Source organism: Grampus griseus, assembly GCF_964374135.1.
Source record: "Grampus griseus genome assembly, chromosome: 9".
NCBI lineage: Eukaryota > Metazoa > Chordata > Mammalia > Artiodactyla > Delphinidae > Grampus > Grampus griseus.
The window spans coordinates 71,815,617-71,840,533 of NC_139003.1; the positions used below are offsets into that span (position 1 = coordinate 71,815,617).

Here is a 24,917-nt window from a genome sequence, read left to right on the forward strand (position 1 = left end):
TTTAAACCTAGTTTTCCAGTTCATTTTGTATTTCTTCTTTCTTCCTTTTTGTTTTTCCTTTTGTGGTTTGATGGCTTTTTTTAATATTATGCCTGAGTTCTCTCCTTTTTGGTTTTTGTGAATCTACTGTATGTTTTTGATCTGTGGTTACCCAGCTTTTCTTGTATGCTAACCCATTAATGTATCTACTTGCTTTAGACTTGTAATCATATAGGATCAAACATATTCTAAAAAATACCCCCAAAAACTACATTGTCTTACTCCCCTTCCCCATATTTTACGATTTTTCTGTCCTCTTTACATTTTTGTTTATCCTTTTGCTATACATTGTATTTTCACTTTCACAAATTTTGATTTTTAAAAAAATCTATGTACTGTCTTAAGTAATTTACAATTGTGATTTCTTTCCTGTAGATTTTTGCTTCTTTTCTATTTAGAGAAGACCTTTCAATGTTTCTTTCAGGATAAGTTTAGTATTGCTTTATTTTTTAAAATTTGCTTGTCTGAGAAATTCTTTATCTCTATTTTAAATTATAATCTTGCTGAGTAGAGTATCCTAGATGGCAGGTTTTTCCTTTTCAGGACTTTGAATGTATCTTGAGACTCCCTTCTGACTTGCAATGTTTCTGTAGAGAAACTAGCTGATAGCCTTAAGGTGGTTCCCTTTTAACTAGCTCTTTTTCTCTTGCTGCCTTTAGAATCTTAACTTTTGCCATTTTAATTATATGTCTTGGTGTAGGTCTGTTTGGGTTCATCTTGTTTGAGACCCTCTGTGCTTCCTGTACCTGGGTATCTCTTTAACTGTGAGAAGTTTTCAGCTAATTTCTTCAAATACATTTTCCTTTCCCGTTTCTCTTCCTTCTCCTTCTGGCATGCCAATTATGTGTAGATTGGCCGACTTTATATTATCCCATAGACCTCATATATTGCTTTCATTTTTTTTTATTTGTCTGCTGTTCTGATTGATTTCCATTATTATATCTTTTAGATCACGTATTAATTCTTCTGCATTATTTAGTTTGCTATTAATTGCCTTTAGCTCAGCTTTCATCTTGGCAAATGAGTTTTCTAATTTTAATGGGCTCCTCTTTACAGTTTCTAGTTCTAGTGCATTTCTATTGATAGCCTTTAATTTCTTCAGTATTTTTATTACCTCCTTTTTAAATTCACGATCTGGTAGACTGGAGAGGTCTGTTTCATTATTATTTCTTTCAGGGGCTTTCTCTTGTTCTTTTATTGGGACTGGCTCCTCTGCTTCTTCATTTTACTTATATTTCTCTGTGAATTTAGGAGAAACTTACCTACTGTGAAGGGTTGTTTTTATGTGGGAGCATCCCTGTGTAGCCTGTATGAGTCTAATATTTTTGGAGGGCTGTTTTCAGTATGGATGCCTGCCACATTTTTCCTCAGTATGTGCTGGCCGTTATCCCCTTGATTGATAGAGGGTGTGATTGGTGGTGTGGTGACCAGAGCCCTGAAAACGTTTCAAACTTCTGTTTATTCCCAGTGATTAATGATTAATAGGAACTGAAGAGAGGATAAGGGGTCTAGTCTAGGCTAGAGGATTTTAATGAGCAAATTCCAAGATAAAAAGGAAAAACCTAGATTAATGTAGCATGTGAGAAGTGTTTTGAAGTATATATGGAAGATACCATCATCAGAGGTTTCTGTATCAGATAAAAGCAACTGTCATTGTCACTTTATTCTAGGCAAGGCAAATGACCAGCTCTGCCTTTTCAAAGCTACTGACATTGTGAAAAACCATGAATAAATCTAGTTTCAAGTTCAGCATACGCTTTTCTTCAAAGATGCAAATTATTTTAAAATACAACATTGATTAACAGAAGCAGCAACTGAAGCAAAATACAATAAATATGTGGGAATTTATTTTGCTAAGCCACAAAGTATTTTTCCATGAATAGCATCAATTTAACAGCTTCCTTAGTATTTACCAGAAGGGATTTAGAATTGTTTCACTAAACATTAATTTTTCACATTAAGTCAGACATTATAATTATGTATTTAAATTTAAAGGAAGTATTTATACGACATTTTCTGGGTATGGTACTACATTAAACTCTCGAGAATATGGTATAGCTTGTTTTAAACCTTTTTCAAATCATCCTTCCTTTAAACCAGTGCTGTCCAAAACAAAGATAATGTGGGCCCCTCAGATGCAATTTTTAATCTTTAAAAAAAAAAAATGAAAAAAGCTGATTTAATTGTAACATTTTATTTACCCCACTGTACCAAAATATTATAATCTACCAATATACAAAATTGAGATATTTTACATGTTCTGTACATCTTCAACATCTGATGTGTATTTTATACTGATACCTCATCTCTATTTGGACTAGCTACATTTTGAGGGCTAAATACCCACGTGAACCTAATGATAAGGAAAGATACTGGCCTGCACATTTCCACTGTCTGGCACATGTGCTTGTAGACAAACATTGTGAATGACTGCCACTCTCCAAATTCTATATTCTATCATTACAGATTGCATCTACTACTTTGGGAACCCATACATTAACAAACATTAAACAATGTAAGACCAGTACTACTATGTCTGATACTAGATAAATGGCAATGAAAATGGCTGCCATGATCACAACTAACAGTGAGTAGACAATCTTCTTTTTCTCTGCAGCACTTACCACAATTAGTAATTTTCTGCATTTCTTACTTATATTGTGTATGTGCATCTGTTTTTCCTACGACATTCCATGAGGGAAGGAATTATTTCTACCTTGTTTGCCATTATACCCCTGGACCTCAGTAGAATGTGTTTTACACACAGATCATCAAATACCTGTTACCTGAACGAACACAACCTTGCACTGATTATCAGGCTCAACCAGCTTGTCATTTCATTCTTCACTGTTTGTTTTCCAATAGTTAAGACATATTCCACATTTTCTCAGTGAAAGCAGTGAATAGCTGTTTTCTCTTCATAATAATTTCTAGTAGCTTAACTCAAATATTAAAAGTAGGGAAGTTCCCCACTAGTCAGAATCACATTTTTCCTGTCTTCAGCACACTCTCCTCCTCTCCAACACACAACAAAAGCAGAATGGTTGAGGCACAAATGAACAAGTGTCAGAAAACAGCCTCTCCATCAACCTCTTAGACTGAGAGAGAAAGGAAAACAACATGCATGCACCTAGAAGAAAAGAATAGTGAATATTGTTTCCTACCACACAGTCAGTAGTGGCAAGGTTCTTAAGAGCTCTGGAAACTTCAGAAACTCCTTTGGCAAACCATTCTAAGTTAAACAGTAGAAATACTGTAGTAGCCATGATAAAAGAAATCCTAAAACTGGTAATTTAAACAAAGCAAAATAGCATGTCATGTAATATCATGACTAAATGTGAAACCTGTAACAACAAAAAAAATTCTAAAGCCCAAGCTCAAATCTCATTCTGTATGATATGAAATAACAGTATTTTAAAAGTCCTTTTGCAGACTGTAGAAATCATTTTATTTAGAATGTATACACTGGAAGAATGAAGGAGTTGAGATTGAGGGCAGCTCTTACCTTTCTATTCTGTCTATAGTAAAATAGCACTTTAATAACACTGGCATTTCCCAAATTTATCTGTTTTGTAATTTTAGCACCAAAAACTCAACTCCTCATCAAATGTTCCCTGTTTTGCAAAGTACTGGAATACAAAACATTTCATAGTTCAAACTTTAGTCATCTGTTTTGTGTAAATCAATTTTTAAAAAACCAAATCATATTTAAAATGCACTAAAGAAAATTACTTTTCCCTTTTCTTTTTTGGTGCATGTTCCAAAAGTGGTGCAAATTCAGCCTCCTCACTGTGCTTGCTTTTCTTTTTTTTCTTTTTATGGTCACTTTGGTAACCACTGGAGTCACTGCCTTGGAAAACAGGGTCCTGGTGCTTTTTCTTCTTCTTTGGCTCTTCCTTCCAGAGGCCATTCACATTGTTATTAATCTGCAGATCTGCCTCTTCCTTCATGGTAACATCTGCAAAATCTGCTAGCTCTGTGATACCACTTTCCACTTCATATGGCTCTGGGTCTTTCTTCTTTTTCTTTTTCTTCTTTTGAGGTTTTTCAGTAGCTTCCTCAGTGCCAGTTTCTGTTACTTCTTCAGAAACTGCAGAGCACTTGGTTTGTAAACTATAAATTAGTTTAAAAAAATTATAGAACATTAAGCAAAAATGAAAGAACAAAATAAGATCAAGAATATTCCCCACATGCTAAGATTTTTCTAAATAATGACAGTAGTACAAGATACCATACCTAGGACACAAATTTCAAATATTCTATCCTGTTATCTCCCAGCACAGTGACATGTCTTGGAAATGTTAAATTTTTTGTTTCCCAAGTACTTTTCCTAGACTGTTTCATATATAAAAATGACAAACTTTTGTCAAAAACATGCCTTCTAAATTTTAGCTTGGTTCAGAAAACCAAACTGAACACTAAACATCACCATACCCAGCCTTACCAGCCAAACCAGTGACATTTGATAGGAAAAAAAAAAAAAAAAAAAGAAAAAAACTTCTCCTATCTATCAAAGTATTGGAGTTCCCCATCTACTACCTCAATCCTTGTTTCAAGTAATAGTTCATTGTTCTTCTTAACCTATGCTGAAGCAGTATGACTTCAAAGTTGTGAATATTTTATAAAAACAAGGATCAATGAAGTAGCCCTCTCTCTATAGAACTGCTGTCCCATAGAGTAGCACTAGCCACCTATTTAAATTTAAGAAATTTCAATAAGATAACTTAAAAAATTCACTTCCTCAGTCACACTAGTCACATTTCAGATGCTCAAGAGTGAGGCTTGAGCAACAAGCTATATTGCACAAATATAGCACATTTCTATCATCACAGAAAGTTCTTTTGGACAGCTGCTCTAGAACTTTAACCCATACTCTTGTTACTTATCAAGGCCTTATCAAGGCCGAATCTAGAAAAAGTTGCTAACACAGGATGCGAAGAGCTCCCCCCCCACCCCATTAAACTTGGCTCCCATGAACCCAGGCTCAGGATCAAAGTAATTCTTACAAGAATTCCAAACAAGAAAAATACAGAAATTAAATGATCTACCTGGTATAATGACAATAATAAAAGCATTATTTTTGTTTCAACTGTGTAAAAACAAAAGGGTAATAGTTATGCAATATGATTAAGCTTCTAGTAGTCTCAAGTTCAGGGATCAACTTTTAAAAAGATTACCAACAAACTAGACAATAAAAAATTGAATTAATAAAATACAGACCAGTTAGATGCAGAGCTTCAGAATATTCAGTGCACTGTCAGAGCACTTATGATTCATATTTACATTGACTTTATGGTTTGAAAGTACAAATATTCCAGTAAAAAAAATTAACTTTTTAAAAGCAGGATTTATGTTTCCTAAATTCAGAATTTAATAGAAACGATTAAGTATCAAAATGATAATAATGTGATTAGGAACTGACCTAGTGATATTCAGTTTTCCCCGAATGCAGAATACTCCAGCAGCATCTGAGTCTAAACGAAATACTTCAAATTCTAGTTCATCACCCATGTTTATCTCCAGAGTCTGCCACTGCTCGGCTGGCATCTGCTCAGGTTTAGGAATGGAGGCATTGAAGCACCCATGTACTAAACAGCCAATGTGGCTGGAAGACACTTTATTAACTGTACCCTGGGAAGAAGGAAAAAATATTACATCAAGAAGAGAGCCAAAGAGTTAAAGGTGAAACAAACTTTACAGTCTTCAAAGTGATCTTCAAATAGAAAATGTCAAAATAATGGTATAATTCAATATCGAAAAAGTCGATCCTCATTTAAAACTTACCACATATTACACTAAAATACCACTTTAGGAACACTGTAGAGTTTTTAGAAAGCTCACCTTGAGCATGGCTATTTTAACTAAACCATAACATTACTAGAAGCTTTAAAACTAAATAATAATAAAATAACAATACTATATGATTTTAAGGTTAAAATGAAAATTTCCAAGAAACTTAGTTTTCTGTTCCCCTAGTTATGAACATATATAAAGTATATGAATGAAAACCCGAAGCATTTTTTTAAAAATCACATATTTTGAATGATAAAACTGTAAGAAATATTAACACATATACAGTGTTGTTTAATGGCAGTACCTCCTTCCACATGTGACAGAATAAAACTTACTTGTCTCCTTATAAGGAGTCTGGAGTCCAGAATGGTACCTTCTGGATGGTCTGAAGGATCTGTGCTACATCTATACATTAGAATATTATTCAGCAATAAAAAGAAGCTACCAAGCCAAGAAAAAGACATGGAGGAACCTTAAACACATTTGTATGTGAAAGAAGCCAATCTGAAAAGGTTACATACTCTGTGATTCCACTATATGACATTCCGGAAAAGGCAAAACTATGGAGACAGTGTAAAAAAAAAAAAAAAGTAGTTGCCATGGTTTCCGAGGGAGGGAGCAATGAATAGGTAGAGCACAGAGGATTTTTAGAGTGACCAGTTATTCCATAGGATACTGTAATGTTCGATACGTGTCATTATACCTTTGTCAAAACTCAAAGAATGTACAAAACAAAGAGTGAACTCTACTGTAAACTACAGACTTAATAATGTATCAATATTGGCTCAACAATTGTAACAAATGTACCACATCTGTATGTATGTCAATAATGACTGAAATTGTATGTTTATGTGAGGTTTTTTGGGGGGGAGGGGTGTGGAAGGAGGTATGTGAGGTATATGAGAATGCTATACTTTACATTCTATTTTTCTAAAACTGTTACAAAGTTTTCAATTAAAAAATACTCAATGAGCAAAGAAAAGTTTTCAATGTACGGGTTGAGAACACTGAATATGGGCAAGAGAATGGAGCTCAAGGACCTATGAAGTCCTACACACAAGAAAACAAGATTGATCACAGACCTACACAGAAAAGCTAAAACTACAAAAATTCTAGAATCTTATAGAAGAATATCCTTGCAACTGAGGGGTAGCCAAGTTTCTTAGATAGGCTTTAGAAAGTATAATATGATAAATTAGACTGCATCAAAATTAAAAGCTTCTGCTTGTCAAATGGTACCATTAAAAGTTAATAAATAAGACACAGACTGGGAAAGAATACTCACAATACAGTTACCTGAAAAGGATGTGTACCAAAACTATGAAAAGAATACAAAACCCCAGTTAAAAAGGGATAAAGTACTTGAACAGGCCCTTCTTACCGAAACATATGAAAAAGAGCTCATGAGGGAAATACAAATTAAAACCGTAAGGAAAAACTACCATATGCCCACCAGTAAAATCAAAAGACAACACCAATTGTCGGCAAGAATGCAGAGCAACTGGAAGTACTGAAGGGGATATGAGTTCTCCATAAAGTTAAACACACGTTTACCCTGACCTAGCAATACTGCTTCAAGTTTCTACTTAGGAGAAATGAAAATACATGTTTACAATAGCTCTGTTCATAACAGGTCCAGACTGGAAACAACTCAAATGTCCATCAATGAGGATGGATAATCAAATTGATAATCAAAGTACATATATACTCATATAACTGAATACCATGAACGATTAGAAGACAAAATCCACCAATATACCCGACAGCATGGACATTACTCAAAAACATGACCAAAAGAGGCCAGACTGTGAGTGTATAACGAAAAATTCCGCTAATAAGGAATTACAGAACAAGTGAAACTGATTTATGATAATGAAATCAGAATAGTGTTTGTATCTAGGATAAAGGGGATTGACCAGGACAGGGCATGAGAGTCACTTCTAAGGAGAGAAAATGGTATATGCACTTGTCAGAATTCACTGAGCTGCACAGGATGATCTATTGCATTTTACTGTATGTAAATTAAACCCGACACATTATATTGTATGTAAACTATATCTCATATTATTAAATGGGAAAAAAATGGTCACATGTATTTGAGGACTGGATCTTATTGTAGGGGACAGAGTAAAAGGGATAATTTAACTTCATTTCACTTTCTGTACAATTAGAATGTTATTTCCATGCACATATTTACATTTATGATAATTTACAAAAAGCAGATGACAGTTTAATTTGGGAATTTTAAAGTACAAATCTACCACCAACTTTAATAGTATGGAGGTTATAGGATCCCAGTTTGGAGGGCAAGGGTACTATTTCTAGCAGTTCAAATGACATTGAAAAACATTTTTAAATTAGAAAGGCCTTGTAATTTTGTTATAGTGAAATCTGACCTACATTTTAATTAACAGTATCAAGGGCTAGTTAAGAGTTCTCATGGACTAAACAATTCCTATAGACATTTAGTTAAAGGAAAAAATACATATATAAGTACATATGAACACAGAGAACTGCTGGTGGGAAAGGAGCAAGTGATGTGGATAAATGTACACATTTTAGTAGATTTCACATCAACTTCTGCATTTTCACCTTCTCTTAAAAAACAAAAAACTGAAAGACCTTCCCCACAGGGCCTTCATTTCCACAGCACAGTATGGATGCCCTGACCCCTATCATTCATTTGCATTACCTGCCTGGTCCCACAGCTATTTGGATTTGCAACTCCAGTTCTAATTTTAACCCTTTAAAATCATTCTGATGGTATACAGAGAATAAATTGGATGGGGCATATACTCTGTACATGCACGTCAGTTTTAGTATCATGGAGTTTAAAAACTTGCCTAGACTGCCACTGAACAGAAAAAAGAATGAAAATAAATGACATTGTTTAAGACACCTCTAGGACAATATCAAGTGCAGTAAGATTCACATGATAGGGGACACAGAAGGTTAAGAGAGAAAGGGCCTGAGAAAATATCTGAAGAGATAATAGCTGAAAACTTCCCTAACCTGGGAAAGGAAAGAGGCACTCAAGTCCAGGAAATGCAGAGTCCCACACAGGATGAACTCAAAGAACATGCCAAGACACACTGAAAAGCAATAGATAACCTACAAGGTAACTCCCATAAGGTTACCTGCTAATATTTCAGCAGAAATTCCATAAGCCAGAAGAGAGTAGCAAGATTATTTAAAGTGATGAAAGGGAAAAATCTACAACCAAGAATAAATACCCAGCAAGGGTCTCATAAGATTTGATGGAGAAATTAAAACCTTCACAGAAAAGCAACAGCTAAAAGAATCAAGCACCACAACACGAGATTTACACAATAAATGTTAAAGGAACTTCTCTAGGCAAAAAAGAAAATGCCACAACTAGAAACAAGGAAATTACAAAATGCAAAAACTCACCAGTAAAAGCAAATATAGTAAAGGTAGGAAATCACCCACATGCAAAGCTAGTAGGAAGGGGAAAACATTAAAGTGGTAAAAATCACCTACATCCACAATAAGCAATTAAGGGAAACAAAACAATTAGATGTAAAATATGGTATCAAAAATAGTAATCATGAGGGGAGAAGAGTACAAATGTAGAGCACTTAAAATGCATTTGAAATTAAGAGGTTAACACCTTAAAAACAATCACATATATATACATATGTGTTTTATATCTATATATGTATGTTATATACATATATGTGTTTTTTATATATATATATAGAGAGAGAGAGAGACTGCTCTACAAAAACCTCATGGTAACCACAAACCAAAAATCTATAATAGATATACACAAACAAAAGACAAAAGGAATCCAAACATAACACTAAAGCTAATCACCCACTCACAGGAGAATAAAATTAAAAAAGGGGAAAAAAAGAAAGACCTACAAAAACAAGTCTAAAACAATTTTTAAAAACGGCTGTAACAACATACATATTGGTAATTACCTTAAATGTAAATGGACTAAATGCTCCAACCAAAGGTCACAGACTGGCTGGAGGAGATCAAGATGGCAGAGGAGTATGATATGCAGCTCACCTTCTCCCACAAAAATATTAAAAATACATCTACTAGTGGAACGATTCACAGAGAACATCTACTAAATGCCAAGAAGACCTCAGACTTCCGATCACAAGAAAACCTCCCCACAGCCACGCAGGATAAAAGGAAAATGAAAAAGAAGGAATCGCAATGGGTCCTGCACCCCAAAGAAGGAGCTGTGAAGGAGGAAAGGTTCCCACACCCTGGGAAGTCTCTTCACCAACAAGGAGATCAGAATGTATGGAGGGATAGCTTCATAGCCCAAGAGGAGAGAGCAGCAACTGGTGTGTGGAAGGCAAAATGGAGAATAACATGCACAGAAGACCGGCACTGCCACACTGCATTCCCCAGCCTGAGACACTCCTCTGTTGGTGTGGGAGGGGGCTGGGTGCTGAAGCTCAGGCTTCAGAGGTCAGACCCAGGGAAAGGACTAGGCCCACCACGAGTTTCTTTCCCCTGTGAGTGCTCTCAGACAACAGGACACCGCTATAGGAGCTCCAGGGGTGTGCTGAGTCACTGCCACCACAGCAGGCTCCTGAGGCTGGCATGGACTGCTGCTAAAAGACCCACAAGCAGGCGCCAGGCCCTGCCCTGTCCCAGTCCAGGAGTGCATGGAGAGCAGCACCCATACGAGACCCTTCAAGCGGGCGTGAAGCTCTACCCCTGCTGTCCCGGGAGTGCACAGATAGCACCAGCCCATACGAGACTCATGAACAGGCATCAAGTACAGCCCCCAGTGTCCCAGGAGGGTGTGGAGAGTAGTCGCCCATAGAACACCCATGAGCAGGTGCTAGGCCCTGCCCCTGCTGTCCCAGGAGGGCATGACAACAGCCATCCATACGAGACCCACGACCAGGCAACACGCCCTGCCCCCGGTGTCCCAGGAGTGGAGCGCGGGCACCCACACAAGACCTTTCACCAGGCGCCATGTGCTGCCCCTACTGTCCAGGGAGCATGTAAGGAAGGCTGTACCTACACACCCCATATCAAGGGGATAATGGCAAGCACACACTGAGGAAAGAGACAGCAAGCATCCAAACTAAAAGCAGCCTCTCAATTCCAGAAAACATGGCAGAGTAGAAGGACTTGAGCTAACCTCCTCTTGCAGAAACACCAAAATCACAACTGCTGAACAATCATTGATAAAGAAGACTGGAACCCACCGAGAGATATTTTTACATTCAAAGACAAAAAAGAAAGTGAGACGGCAGGAGGGGCATTTTCGCAACATAATCAAATCCCATACCCACCAGATGGGCAACCCACAAACTGGAAAATTAATTATATTGCAGAGGTTCTCCCACAAGAGTGAGCCCCATGTCAGGCTCCCCAGCCAGAGGGTCTGGCATCAGGAGAAGGAATCCCTAAAAGCACTTGGAAGCACTTGGCTTTCAAAGCCAGCGGGGCTTGAGTGTAGGAGCTCCACAGGACTGGGGGAAACACAGACTCCACTCATGGAGGGTGCACACAAGGCTTCACATACACTGGGACCCAGCATAATGCAGTAACTCCATAGGAGCCGGGGCCGGACTACCTATGGGTCTTGGAGGATTTCTGGGGGGGGAGGTGGGGGTCAGCTGTGGCTCATGGCAGGGGCAAGAACACTGGTGGGCAGAGGCCCCAGAGAATACTGATCAGTGTGAGCTCCCCTAAAGGTTGCCATTTTGACATCAAGACCTGGCCCTACCCAACAGCCTGCAGGCTCCAGTGATGAAAAGCCTCAGGCCAAACAACCAGCAGGATAGGAAAACAGCCCCACCCATCAGCAGACAAGGTACTTAAAGCCACACTGAGCTCACAGCCACCTATAAACACACCCCTTGACATGGCCCTGCCCACCAGAGGGACAAGACCCAGCTCCACCCACCAGGGGGCAAGCACCGGTACCTTCCACCAAGAAGCCCGCACAAGCCTCAGGACCAGCGTCACCAACAAGAGGGCAGACACCTGAAGCAAGAGGAGCTACGATCCTCCAGCCAGCAGAAAGGAGACCACAAACGCAGAAAGTTAGACAAAATGAGATGGCAAAGAAATATGTTCCAGATGAAGGAACAAGATAAAAACCTACAAAAACTAAATGAAGTGGAGATAGGCAACTTACCTGAAAAATAATTTAAAGTAATGAGAATAAAGATAATCTAAGATCTTGGGGGAAAAATTGGCAGCACAGACCAAGAAGTTGCATGAGGTGTTTTTAAAGAACAAACAGATGAACAATACAATAACTGGAATGAAAAATACAGTAAAAGAATTAATAGCAGAATAACTGAGGCAGAAGAACAAATAAGTTAGCTCAAAGACAGAATGGTGGAAATCACTGCCATGGAACAGACTAAAGAAAAAAGAATGAAAAGAAACGAGGACAGTCTCAGAGACCTCTGAGGCAACATTAAATGCACCACCATTCGCATTATATGGGTCCCAGAAGGAGAAGAGAGAGAAAGGGCCTGAGAAAATATCTGAAGAGATTATAGCTGAAAACTTCTCTAACGTGAGGAAGGAAACACTCACTCAAGTCCAGGAAGCACAGAGTCCCATACAAGATAAACCCAAGGAGGAACACACCAAAACCAGACTGACAAAAATTAAAGAAAAAATATTAAAACAAGGGAAAAGTAACAAATAACATATAAGGGAACCCCCATAAGTTTATCAGCTGATTTTTCAACAGAAACTCTGCAGACCAGAAGGGAGAGGCACAATACATTTAAACTAACGAAAAGGAAAAGTTTAAAACAAGGAATACTCTACCCAGCAAGGCTCTTGTTCACATTTGACAGAGAAATCAAGTACTATAGACAAGCAAAAACTAAGAGATTTCAGTACCACCAAACCAGCGTTACAACAAATCCTGAAGGAACTTCTCTAGGTGGAAAAGAAAAGGCCACAACTAGAATCAAGAAAATTACGAATGGGGAAGCTCACCAGTAAAGGCAAACATAAAGTAAAGGCAGGAAATCGTCCACACACAAATCAGCAATCGTGAGAAGAGGAAAGTACAAATGCAGGATATTGGAACTGCTTTTGAAATTAAAAGATCAGCAACTTCAAACAATCTTGTACATATACAGACTTCTATATCAAAACCTCCTGGGAACCACAAACCAATAATCTATAATAGATACATAAAAAAGGCAATCCAAACACGTCATTAAAGATAGACATCAAATCACCAGAGTAGAGAACAAAAGAGGAAGGGAAGAAAAAAGACCTTAAAAAACAAATCCAAAACAATTAACAAAATGGCAATAAAAACATTCATATCGATAATTCCCTTAAATGTAAATAAACACTCCCGACAAAAGACACAGATTTGCTCAATGGATACAAAAACAAGACCCGTATATATGCTGTCTACAAGAGATCCACTTCACATCTAGGGACACATACAGACTGAATGTGAGGGGATGGAGAAAGGTATTCCACGCAAATGGAAATCAAAATAAAGCTGGAGTAGCAATACTTATATCAAACAAAATAGACTTTAAAATAAAGAATGTTACAAGAGACAAAGAAACTACATAATGATCAAGGGAACAATCAAAGAAGATATAACAATTGTAAATATATATGCACTCAACATAGGAGCACCTCAATATATAAGGCAGGGCTTCCCTGGTGGCGCAGTGGTTGAGAGTCCACCTGCGATGCAAGGGACACGGGTTCGTGCCCCGGTCCAGGAAGATCCCACATGCCGTGGAGCGGCTAGGCTCATGAGCCATGGCCGCTGGGCCTGCGCGTCCACAGCCTGTGCTTCGCAACGGGAGGGGCTGCAACAGTGAGGGGCCCAGGTACCGGAAAAAACAACAACAAAAAATATATACGGCAAAATGCTAACAGACATAAAAGGAGAAACCAGCATTAACACAATAACAGTGGGGGACTTTATCATCCATTTTCATCAATGGGCAGATGATTCAGACAGAAAATCAATATGGAAACACAGGCCTTAAATGACACAAAGATGGACTTAATTGATATTTTTAGAACATTCCATCTGAAAGCACCAAAATACACTTTCTTCTCAAGTGCACATGGAACATTCTCCAGGATAGATCACATCTGGGGCCACAATAAACGCCTTGGTCAATTTCAGAAAACTGAAATCATATCAAGCATCTTTTCTGACCACAACGCTATGTGATTAAAAATCAACCACAGGAAATAAACTGTAAAAAACACAGACACATGGATGCTAAACAATATATTACTAAACCAATGGAACACTGAGGAAATCTAAGAGGAAATCAAAAAACAACTAAAGACAAATGACAACAAGAACACGATGGTCCAAAACCTTTGGGACGCAGCAAAAGCAGTTCTAAGAGGGAAGTTTACAGCATACAATCTTACCTCAGGAAACAAGAACAATCCCAAATAAACAACTTAACCTTACACCTAAAACAATGAAAGAAAGAATAACAAACAAAACCCAAAGTTAGTAGAAGGAAAGAAATCAAAAGATCAGAGCAGAAATAAATGAAATAAACAAAAACAAACAATTGAAAAGATCAATGAAACTAAAAGTTATTTCTTTGAAAAGATAAAGAAAATTGATAAAAGTTTAGACAGATTCATCAAGAAAAAAAGCAGAGTACTCAAATCAGTAAAGTTAGAAATGAAAGAGAAGTTGCAACTGACACCACAGAAATACAAAGGATAATAAGAGACTACAACAAAACAACTATATACCAATAAAATGGACAACCTAGAAGAAATGGAGAAATTCTTAGAAAGATACAACTGAACCAGGAAGAAAAGAAAATATGAACAGACTAATCAGAAGTACTGAAATTGAAACAGTGATTTAAAAACTTCCCCCAAACAAAAGTCCAGGACCAGATGGCTTCACAGGTGAATTCTATCAAACGTTTAAAGAACAGTTAACACCTATCCTTCTGAAACTATTCTAAAAAATTGCAGAGGAAGTAACACTCCCAAGCTCATTCTATAAGGCCACCATCACCCTGATACCAAAGCCAGACAAAGATACCAAAAAAGAAAAATTACAGGCCAGTATCACTGATGAACATAGATGCAAAAATACTCAACAAAATACTAGCAAACAAAATCCAAAAATACATTAAAATGATCATACACCATGATCAAGTGGGATTTATCCCAGGGACGCAAGGATTCTTCAAAATACGAAATCAATCAATGTGATACAACACATTAACAAAGTGAAGAGTAAAAACCATATGATCATCTCAATAGAAAAAGATTTTGATAAAATTTAACATCTATTTACAATAAAAACGCTCCAGAAAGTGGGCACAGAGGAAGCATACGTTAACACAGTAAAGGCCATATATGACAAACCGACAGCTAATATCAAGCTCAGTGGTGAAAACCTGAAAGTATTCTAAGTTCAGGAACAAGGCAAAGATGAGCACTTTCAGCACTTTTGTTCAACACAGTTTTGGAAGTCTTAGCACAGCAATTATAAAAGAAAAAGAAATAAACGGAATCCAAATTGGAAAGGAAGAAGTAAAACTGTCACTGTTTGCGGATCATGATACTATACATAGAAAATCCTAAAGACGCCACCAAAAACCAAGTAGAGATCAATGAATTTGGTAAAGTTGCAGGATTCAAAATTAATAGTTAGTTCCCTACATATGAATGAGTTCCATTCTGAGAGCACATTATAAGTCCAATTTGTTTGTAAGTCCAACAAAGTTAGCCTAGGTACCCAACTAACATAATTGGCTGTACAGTACTGTACTGTAATAGGTATATAATACTTTTCACACAAATAATACATAAAAAACACAAAAAGATAAAACATTGTTAATCTTACAGTACAATACCTTAAAAAGTACAGTAGTACAGTACAACAGCTGGCATACCAGGGCTGACATCAAGTGAAGAGGCAAGAAGAGTTACTGACTTGAGGATGGAGAGGAGGTGGGAGATGGCAGAGCTGAAGGATAGTCAGCAATAGGAGACAGAAGGCAAGCTGTGATTTCACTCACACCTGCCGTTGATGGAAGGCACTTTCCATCTTAGAAAGTTTGCAACTTGAAGGTTCATGTGTAGGGGACTTACTGTATATAGAAATCAGTTGTATTTCTACACGCTAAAAACAAACTATCAGAAAGAGAAATTAAGGAAACAATCCCATTAACCATCATGTCAAAAATAATTGTCAAAAATAATTAAACACCTGCAAATAAACCTACCAAAGGGGGCAAAAGACCTGCACTCCAAAAACTGAAAAGAAATTGAAGACAACATAAACAGATGGAAAGATATACCGTGTTCCTGGATTGGAAAAATCAGTATTGTTAAGATAACCATACTACCCAAGGCAATCTACAGATTCAATGCAATCACTATCAAATTACCAATGGCAGTTTCAGAGAACTAAAACAAATAATTTTAAAATTTGTATGGAAACACAAAAACCCCCAAATGGCAAAAACAATCTTCAGCAAGAATACGGGAGCTGGAGCAATTAAGCTCCCTGACTTCGGACTATACTACAAAGCTACAGTCATCAAAACAGCATGGTACTGGCACAAAAATGGACACATAGATGAGTGGAACAGGATAGAAAGCCCAGAAATAAACCCATGCACTTAATGGTCAATTAATCTACGACAAAGGAGGCAAGAATATTCAATGGAGAAAAGACAATCTCTTCAATAAGCAGTGCTGGGAAAACTGGACAGCTACATGTAAAAGAATGAAATTAGCACATTTTCTAATGCCACATACAAAAATAAACTAAAAATGGATTAAAAACCTAAATGTAAGACCAGATACTCAAACTCCTGGAGTAAAACATAGGCAGAACACTCTTTGACATAAATCACAGCAATATTTTTGTGAATCCCTCTCCTAGAGTAATGGAAATAAAAGCAAAAATAAAAAAATGGGATCTAATTAAATTTAAAATATTTTGCACAGCAAAGGAAACCGTAAACAAAATGAAAAGACCACCTATGGACCGGGAGAAAATATTTGCAAACAATGTGACTGACAAGGGATTAATTTCCAATATATACAAAGAACTCATAGAACTCAGCATCAAAAAAAACAAACAACCCAATCAAAAAATGGGCAGAAGACCTAAACAGACATTTTTCCAAAGAAGACATACAGATGAAAAGATACTCAACATCACTAATTACCAGAGAAATGCACATCAGAACCACAATGAGGTATCACCTCACCTTTCAGAACAGCCATCATCAAAAAGTCTACAAACAATAAATACTGGAGAGGGTGTGGAGAAAATGGAACCCTCCTACACTGTTGGTGGGAATGTAAACTGATGCAGCCACTATGGAGAACAGTATGGAGGTTCCTTAAAAAATTAAAAATAGGGCTTCCCTGGTGGCTCAGTGGTTGAGAGTCCACCTGCCGATGCAGGGGACACGGGTTCGTGCCCCGGTCTGGGAAGATCCCACATGCAGCGGAGCGGCTAGGCCCGTGAGCCATGGCCGCTAAGGCTGCACGTCCGGAGTCTGTGCTCTGCAATGGGAGAGGCCACAACAGTGAGAGGCCCGCGTACGGCAAAAAAAAAAAAAAAAAAATTTTAAATAGAGTCACCATATGATCCAGCAATTGCACTCCTGGGCATATATCCAGAAAAGACAAAAACTAATTCTAAAAGATACATGCTTCCAATGTTCACAGGTGCACTATTTACAATAGCCAAGACATGGAAGGAACCTAAGTGTCCATGGACAGAAGAATGGATAAAGAAGATGTGGTACACATACATACACACACACACACACACACACACACACACACACACACACACACACACACTCATGATGGAATATTACTCAGCCATAAAAAGGATGAAATAATGCCACTTGCAGCAACATGGATGGACCTAGAGATTATCATACTAAGTGAAGTAAGTCAGAGAAGAACAAGTATCATATGATACCAATTATACGTGGAATTTTAAAAAATGATACAAATAAACTTATTTACAGAACAGAAGTAGATTCACAAACATAAAGGACAAACTTATGGTTACCAAAGGGGAAGGGGAAGGAGGATAAATTAGGAGGTTGGGTTAACAGATACACACTATTATATATAAAATAGATAAACAACAAGAACCTACTGTATAGCACAGGGAACTCTATTCAATGTCTTGTAATAATCTATAATGGAAAAGAGTCTGAAAAAGAATATATATATATGTATATATGAATATATATCACTTGAATCACTTTGCTGTACACTTGAAACTAACAGAACATTGTAAATCAACTATACTTCAATAAAAATTAAAAAAACTTACCTAGATTAAACTGATGGAAAATAATTTTTATTGTTTCCTTAAAAATGATTTTGTTACCTACAAAAGCAATCCTTGTGAATTCCAAGGTGTACAGTCTCTTAAAATTTTCCTAATTACATAATTAAATAACTATATAAAGAAAGATAGAAAAAAAAAGATACATACCATAAGTTTTTGCCCTGGTTCAGGGCAGAAAATAACAAAATCTGCTTCAATGTTAAGATGGATGTGTCCCTGATCATCATAAATATCTCCTAATTCACCCACTACTTTGATGTTATCATAAGCAATGGGTACACCTAAAAGGCTGTAAAAAAAAAAAAAAAAAAGATAGAAAAGAAAAATGATATTTATCCCCTTTTAATTGATTAGATATTCTGAGTCCAGAGTATACATCTCTTAATATAATCACCCATGACAAAAGCACAATAGTATATGATTAGTCTGCAAGAACTTTAGAAGTTCAATTTCGTCAAAGCGTTCCAAAATAATGGCTAAGTTAAAAATAATTATTCAAGATAGGTAGCCAGAAACAAAATGTCCAAGTATGCAAGAGCAATAAGTTGACACTTCTTCCCTATTTCCTATTCATCTGAATTCTAGTCATGCTAGAATGAGAGAAAAAATGGGACTTAGCAAGAAAAATGTCTATTTCTGTGAATATTACTGAATCGAGGCAATTTTGGTATTATCCACCATTACCGAATTTCTGTACTAGATGGCATATATAGCAAGAGAAGTATTGGGGTCAAAGCTGAAGCCCCTGAATATTAAAGCCAATGACTTAATGGAGAAAAATCCCCAAACTGCAACTGTTGCTAGTATAACAAAATGATAACAAATACAACTATTTCATTTTTTGAGAACTGATTCTGACACTTTAATCTGTATGTTCGGGGCTTCCCTGGTGGCACAGTGATTGAGAATCTGCCTGCCAATGCAGGGGACACGGTGAACCCTGGTCTGGGAAGATGCCACATGCCGCGGAGCAACTAGGCCCGTGAGCCACAACTGCTGAGCCTGTGCGTCTGGAGCCTGTGCTCCGCAACGAGACCGCGACAGTGAGAGGCCCGCACACCGCGATGAAGAGTGGCCCCCGCTCACTGCAACTAGAGAAAGCCCACGCACAGAAACGAAGACCCAACACAGCCTAAATAAATAAATAAATAAACTGTATGTTGATTAAACATACAGGATTAGGGGACAACTACTATTTCCAAATGTCATTTCCAAGTTCTTAAAAAATTACAGCTACTGGGGATTCCCTGGTGGCGCAGTGGTTGAGAGTCCGCCTGCTGATGTAGGGGACACGGGTTCGTGCCCTGGTCCGGGAAGATCTCACATGCCACGAAGCGGCTGGACCCGTGAGCCATGGCCGCTGAGCCTGCACGTCTGGAGCCTGTGCTCCGCAACGGGAGAGACCACAGCAGTGAGAGGCAAAAAAAAAAAAAACATTACAGCTACTAAGGAGTCTGAGCTGGTGACTTCACTGCCACAGCCACTACCTACATGTTTCCGAAAACTTTCCTGACTACCCCAGGCAAGGCTTAAATCATGCTGCCTCTACTCCTATAGGACTCTGAGCACTGTTCTTATTTACCTAATCTCTTTGTTTACATGTTTGGATTCCAGACAGGAGTCTAAGGCCTTTGAGAGCAGAGAATATTTTTGGTGAACTCAAACTTCTAGAATGGTTCACAGAGAATAAAAGTAAGAATTTATACCTAGTAGCAGTTGTTTAAAACAGCCAGGAGTCACTGGAACAGAACTTAATTAAATACCAAATTAGGAAATCCATAAACTCAGAGACTTACTCCAGAAAGCACCCTTTTGAATTACTAATTTCTGCATGTGGCTTTCCTAAGCAGGAACTATACCATCACAAAGAGAATATTAGGGGCCCAGAAAACAGAGAGAAAGGAGGGTTTTAAAAAAAAAGTAACCGCCACATGAGAAAGAAAACAAAATTAACACTTTGTTTCCCCTAATCAACAATTAAAGAGTTTCAAGTGGGGGAAAACTGTTGTCCCCTAAGGGGCATTTGGGAGTTTGTGGTACTAATCATAGTTGTCACACTGCAAAGGCCAGGGATGGGAAACATTCTGCCACGTACAAAACAGTCCTACACAATGAAAATTGTCCCTAGCTCTACATGAGTTAAATGAGTGGACAAACCTCATTTTATAAACATTTATAAACAGTCGGTCATAATACCTAAAAATATATGCATATATGCGTGTGTGTGTGTATGAACATAAAATCTTTGCATGGTTTCAATGTAAGTTAAAATTTCCAGGAATATAACTAATATATAAATTCAAGAGTAGCTTGTTTTGCATGGAACTTTACTGAGAATGTACACATTATTTCAGGATAGCATTCTACCACTATAGACACTGTATGTTATGTGAGCTGTCAACCCAAGATCCCTGCACCAATCTACATTTGCAACTGATACATTCACAATGATTCAAGGTTAAGGAGGCTTTATTCTGTCCAGGTAGTCATGCTTGAGCATCATCACGCTGAAGTACATTTTACTATATTGTATTAGAGCACTATATGAATGTTTTTTCAATTCTGTAGGTAGATTATACTATCTTTAAGTTTCATTTCAGTACACTAAAGTGTGTTTCCAATGACAGTAAAGGTAGTACTGCAAAATATTTCTTATAAGAGGGCGTACTGAGCTCTGCAGGTTTCAGAACTGCTGACTAGGGAATGTGACCATAGAGCCTAAACCCAAAAGAATTTGTGTAAATCCAGCAAACCTTTTCAGAAGCAACTTACTGCATAATATTTACTAGAAATCATCAGACACAGACAGACACCTCAACATTATACCTTTCCCTCTTTTACCTTTGCTTTTCTGAAACCATCCTAAGTAGGTTTCAGGGCCGAGTGATAGCCTCACTTGAGATACTTAGAAAACAATTAAATCAAGTTTAAGGGATGATTAGACTGCACGCACACTTAAGACTTTTCTGGAACTACTGGGAGGTAACATTTGCCACCTTCAAATAACTCAAGAGCTGTCATATACAAAAGGGATAAGAAAATGACCTCTCAAAGATATAACTTAGAAATTATAATGTGGTTTTGGAAACCTACTCATTTTCTCTAAGCAGACTTTTCAAAACTGAAATGGTATTATCTTTAAAAAATTCTGTCACTGGGGAAAAAAAGGTGGACAGTGTGTCATGTAGAGGATGCTGTTGAGATAACTAACATGAGAGCCATTCTCAATTCTCCCCTTTTCCTTACTTCTTAAACAAAGAGCAGCATGTCCTCCTGATTGTATAGGATGGCCCCAAAGTCTGGAAACATAAACTATATATGATAAATGGTGGATCAGTATTACAATTCTTGATATATTCAATGTTTTGTCCCTCATTATTAATGCACAGTTTAATGTATGGTGCCCCTTTTGCACAGAATAAACTGGAGTTTTTAGCACACCCCAAAAATAATGGGGGGTAGGGTGGGGAGTTCAGATCTGTTCAGAGTGCAACTTAGGCCACGTGGTCACACTGTCCAATTCAGTTACAGAAATTATCATTATCCAGTCAGTTCCTCATCTCTCTGGTGTAATGGTTCCTATTCTTCTAGCCTGTCAAAGTGTAGGCATTAATTAGTTACAGATCAAACATCTATGTTTCCAGATTTTATGACCACCTTACATATCCTTAAATCTCCCAAATGCATCCTCTCTAATCAATTTTCTCTTGGACAAGTATAACAAGCTCTTAATTTTTCTTCATATTTACTGTCTCATCCTCCTTAAACCATCACATAATGCTATCAAGTGGTTTCTTAAACTGCAAATCGGCTTATGTCCCAGACATCACAGGTACCACTGTCTCAAAAGTGTGCCAAGTTTCAGAGTTGGAGGTTATTGAGAGGACAAAGTGGTAACCCTGCTTCCTGCTTAAGCAAACAGAACAAACAAACAAAAAACACCTGGCAAAGGCAGGTGGGGAAGAGCAAAATGGCCATCCTTTCTGAATTATCCTCCACCCCATCTTTGAGCCACTGCCCTCCTCCCCAGCTGTACCCAATGTCTTTCCCCTGATATAAACTTTACTTCAGTTATAAAGTACTTCAATTATCTGGGCAAAATGTTCTACTTCACAACTACTATCCATTTGTTTATGCCACTCTTTTGGCCCAGAATGCTGATATCTCAAAAGTACCCTCCTCCTACCAAGTTGTTCTCAAAGGTCCTAAGATCCAATTCACCACTTCTTCTTAACTTAATTTAGATTTCTGTCAAATTTTAACATTTCATTGATTTATCTGGCTTACATCTGTATCTTTACTAGTGCTTAAAGCTTCTTGAAACAGGGATCTTGTTTTTTTTTTTATATCCCAAGTCTCTAGTATACAAAATAGACACACAAGTGTGTGCTGGTGCTTGAAGGAAGCTGCAAATTCTAGATGCTTAACCTGTGCAGTGTTCAGGATCCCTTGAGAAAGCAGTGAAAACCTTGGATGCTTTACCCAAGAAAACTGACATAGGAAAACTGCAATTTCCATGGGTTCATTAAATTCCTGAAGGGCAATAACGAATCCCCAGGGAATCCACTCACTCTAGTTTTATAACCCTTACTTTCCAGCCAAGTGGTCTAGAGGAATAGTAAGGTATATCTGCCCCCTCCCCCTGACCCTCCACCCTTGTAATTCTAAGCGTTTTCAAGTTATTTTCGAATATCTTATTTTAAATGCAGCAAAAGGGTTTTGTTCACCTTCAAGAGCAATAGGCTTTCCTTTTCCCACTCTTAAAAAGGAAACAAAGTAATAGTATTTCTCTCATCCCTGATCAGATCCAAGAGAAGAGAAACCAGGGAGAGTACCAGGGCCAAAACAATAAAAACCGCCCTTCGTGGTTTATAAATAAACGATTGAACGAAGTATTAATGCTTCATGTATAATTTTCTATAAAGTGAGAGAGAATCTTTTGAAGTACTGCATTCCAAACTTTCATTATCAAATGAGAAAACATACAAAACTAACCGGTCTCCAAACCCCTGGTCTATTCTTACCTCTTCCTCTCGTGGAGCGAGCTTCTTCACCCCTTCCGCCGACACAATTCATGTCACCTTAACGTTTTCTTTCTTGCCTATGAAAGGGACTCTGTACAGATCTTGACCAGGGAGGCACTAGCCTCTCGAGGTGGACTGCCACTCCAGAATGCCTCGGGGTAAGCTCGCTGAGGCCGGTGAGACCTCCCATTCGCCCCTTTTCTGCTGCGCCATTAAGACGTCCACCCGCTGCCCCCTCCCGTGCCCCAAAGAAGGAGCAGTAAGCAACGTTATGATGTTTTCCGCTCTGGGAAAGAGAAGTGTAAGAGACTGGTACCTCTCGGAATAGCGCAGGAGCTCGGCATCGAGCTGTTCTCGGATACCGGTGCGTTTCCTGTTAAGGTAGCGCGGCGACAGTGCGATGTGTCTTCGGTGCGGCCCCGCCACCAGGCAGGAGTAGCGGCTATTCACGAGCGCACAGGCGGCCGCGTAGGTAGGCAATTCTAGGCAAGGCAAGACGCCGGCCGGTCCCACCACCGGCCCTTCTGAGGCCGCCTTCGGCCGCGGAGACGCTGAGCAACCCGCAGCCATGCGGCTGGTCAGGTTTCCCACGGCGCGCACTTGCTTACGCAGTCAATAACCGCCTCTCTCTGGACGCCGAGTTTCTACGTCATCCACCAGCTACCACGCCCCTAGGAAATTTCCTCTCCTGGCGCTGAAGTACTCAATTCTGACCAGCAGGGGGCAACCGCTTTTTCGCACTTGGACGCCTGTGGAGCTAGGAGCCTGTGGTTAAGCACTGAGCATGCTCAAAGGCCAACCATTAACCCGTCGCTCAAGAGACCGCAAACCCGTATTTTCGCTACGTCCTCATCGGATTTAGAATGTAGATTTATTCGGGGTTCACACTTTGATCATATCCAGTAGTACGGTGGTTTGGTAGGTTTACAAGCTTGGACGGTACAACAAATAAATTTTAAAATATTTATGGAATATATTTTGTGCAGAGAACCCAATCCTAAAAAACAGCCCAGATGCCTCAGACGCCAACACTTCTGAAAACGAAACCATCATCCCTCTCCAGCCCGGCTTCTCTTCTCATTCTGTATCACTAATTCAGGAAATCATACCACCACTTTCCAAATGGCTCGGTCTGTCATCCCAAGGGCCTCTCTTGTACCCCCAAACGTCACACCAGCCCCAAGGCCTGTGGGACACAAAGCCGAAACATCACTCTGTTCGTACATTTCTTTCCGGCCTTGCATCCGAAACTTCAGTATTGCCTGTGGAAGCTTAGTTTTATGGTGAAGATACTCTGGAGCAGCCATGTCTCCATGAACTTGCCCTGTTTAAAGCCTCACACAGGCACCCCATTTCCCTCAGGACGACACAGACTCCTTAATCCGGCTCTTAAATTACCAAACCATTTTAAAATTTGCGCCCAGTATTTTCATTTACCACTCCTCACTTTACACTAGCTACTAGCCCCAGCAGGCTCAGTGAGCCACTCAGCCCACCTTCTGCCCCTCCCCACTCCCTCTCCCCTCCCCTCCCTTCCCCCCACCCCCCAAATCTTCCTCTCCCTTTCTCTTCAGTCTTATGCTATTCCTTCTATCTGGGAATAGGGCAGCTTCTCTCACATGGGAAAATTCTACTCCTGTGTCAGATTTTAGCTCAGATATATACCCTTTTCCTCTGAGTAGTTTACTACCACCCTACTTCTCTTCCCCACCTAATGATAAGGTAGTTCC

The 24,917-nt window shown here is 38.6% G+C and overlaps 1 protein-coding gene across 1 annotated transcript; it reads right to left on the minus strand.

Annotated features, from left to right (window-relative positions):
- Positions 1-1,882: 1,882 nt before the first annotated feature.
- POLR1F (RNA polymerase I subunit F) lies at positions 1,883-23,768 on the minus strand. The gene is made up of 4 exons (XM_082662269.1): positions 23,504-23,768; positions 18,311-18,452; positions 5,462-5,670; positions 1,883-4,152 (listed from the first exon to the last, which is right to left on the minus strand). Exons 1-4 carry the CDS (start codon positions 23,755-23,757, stop codon positions 3,768-3,770), a joined length of 990 nt encoding a protein of 329 aa, XP_082518395.1. The 5' UTR covers positions 23,758-23,768; the 3' UTR covers positions 1,883-3,767.
- Positions 23,769-24,917: the final 1,149 nt, after the last annotated feature.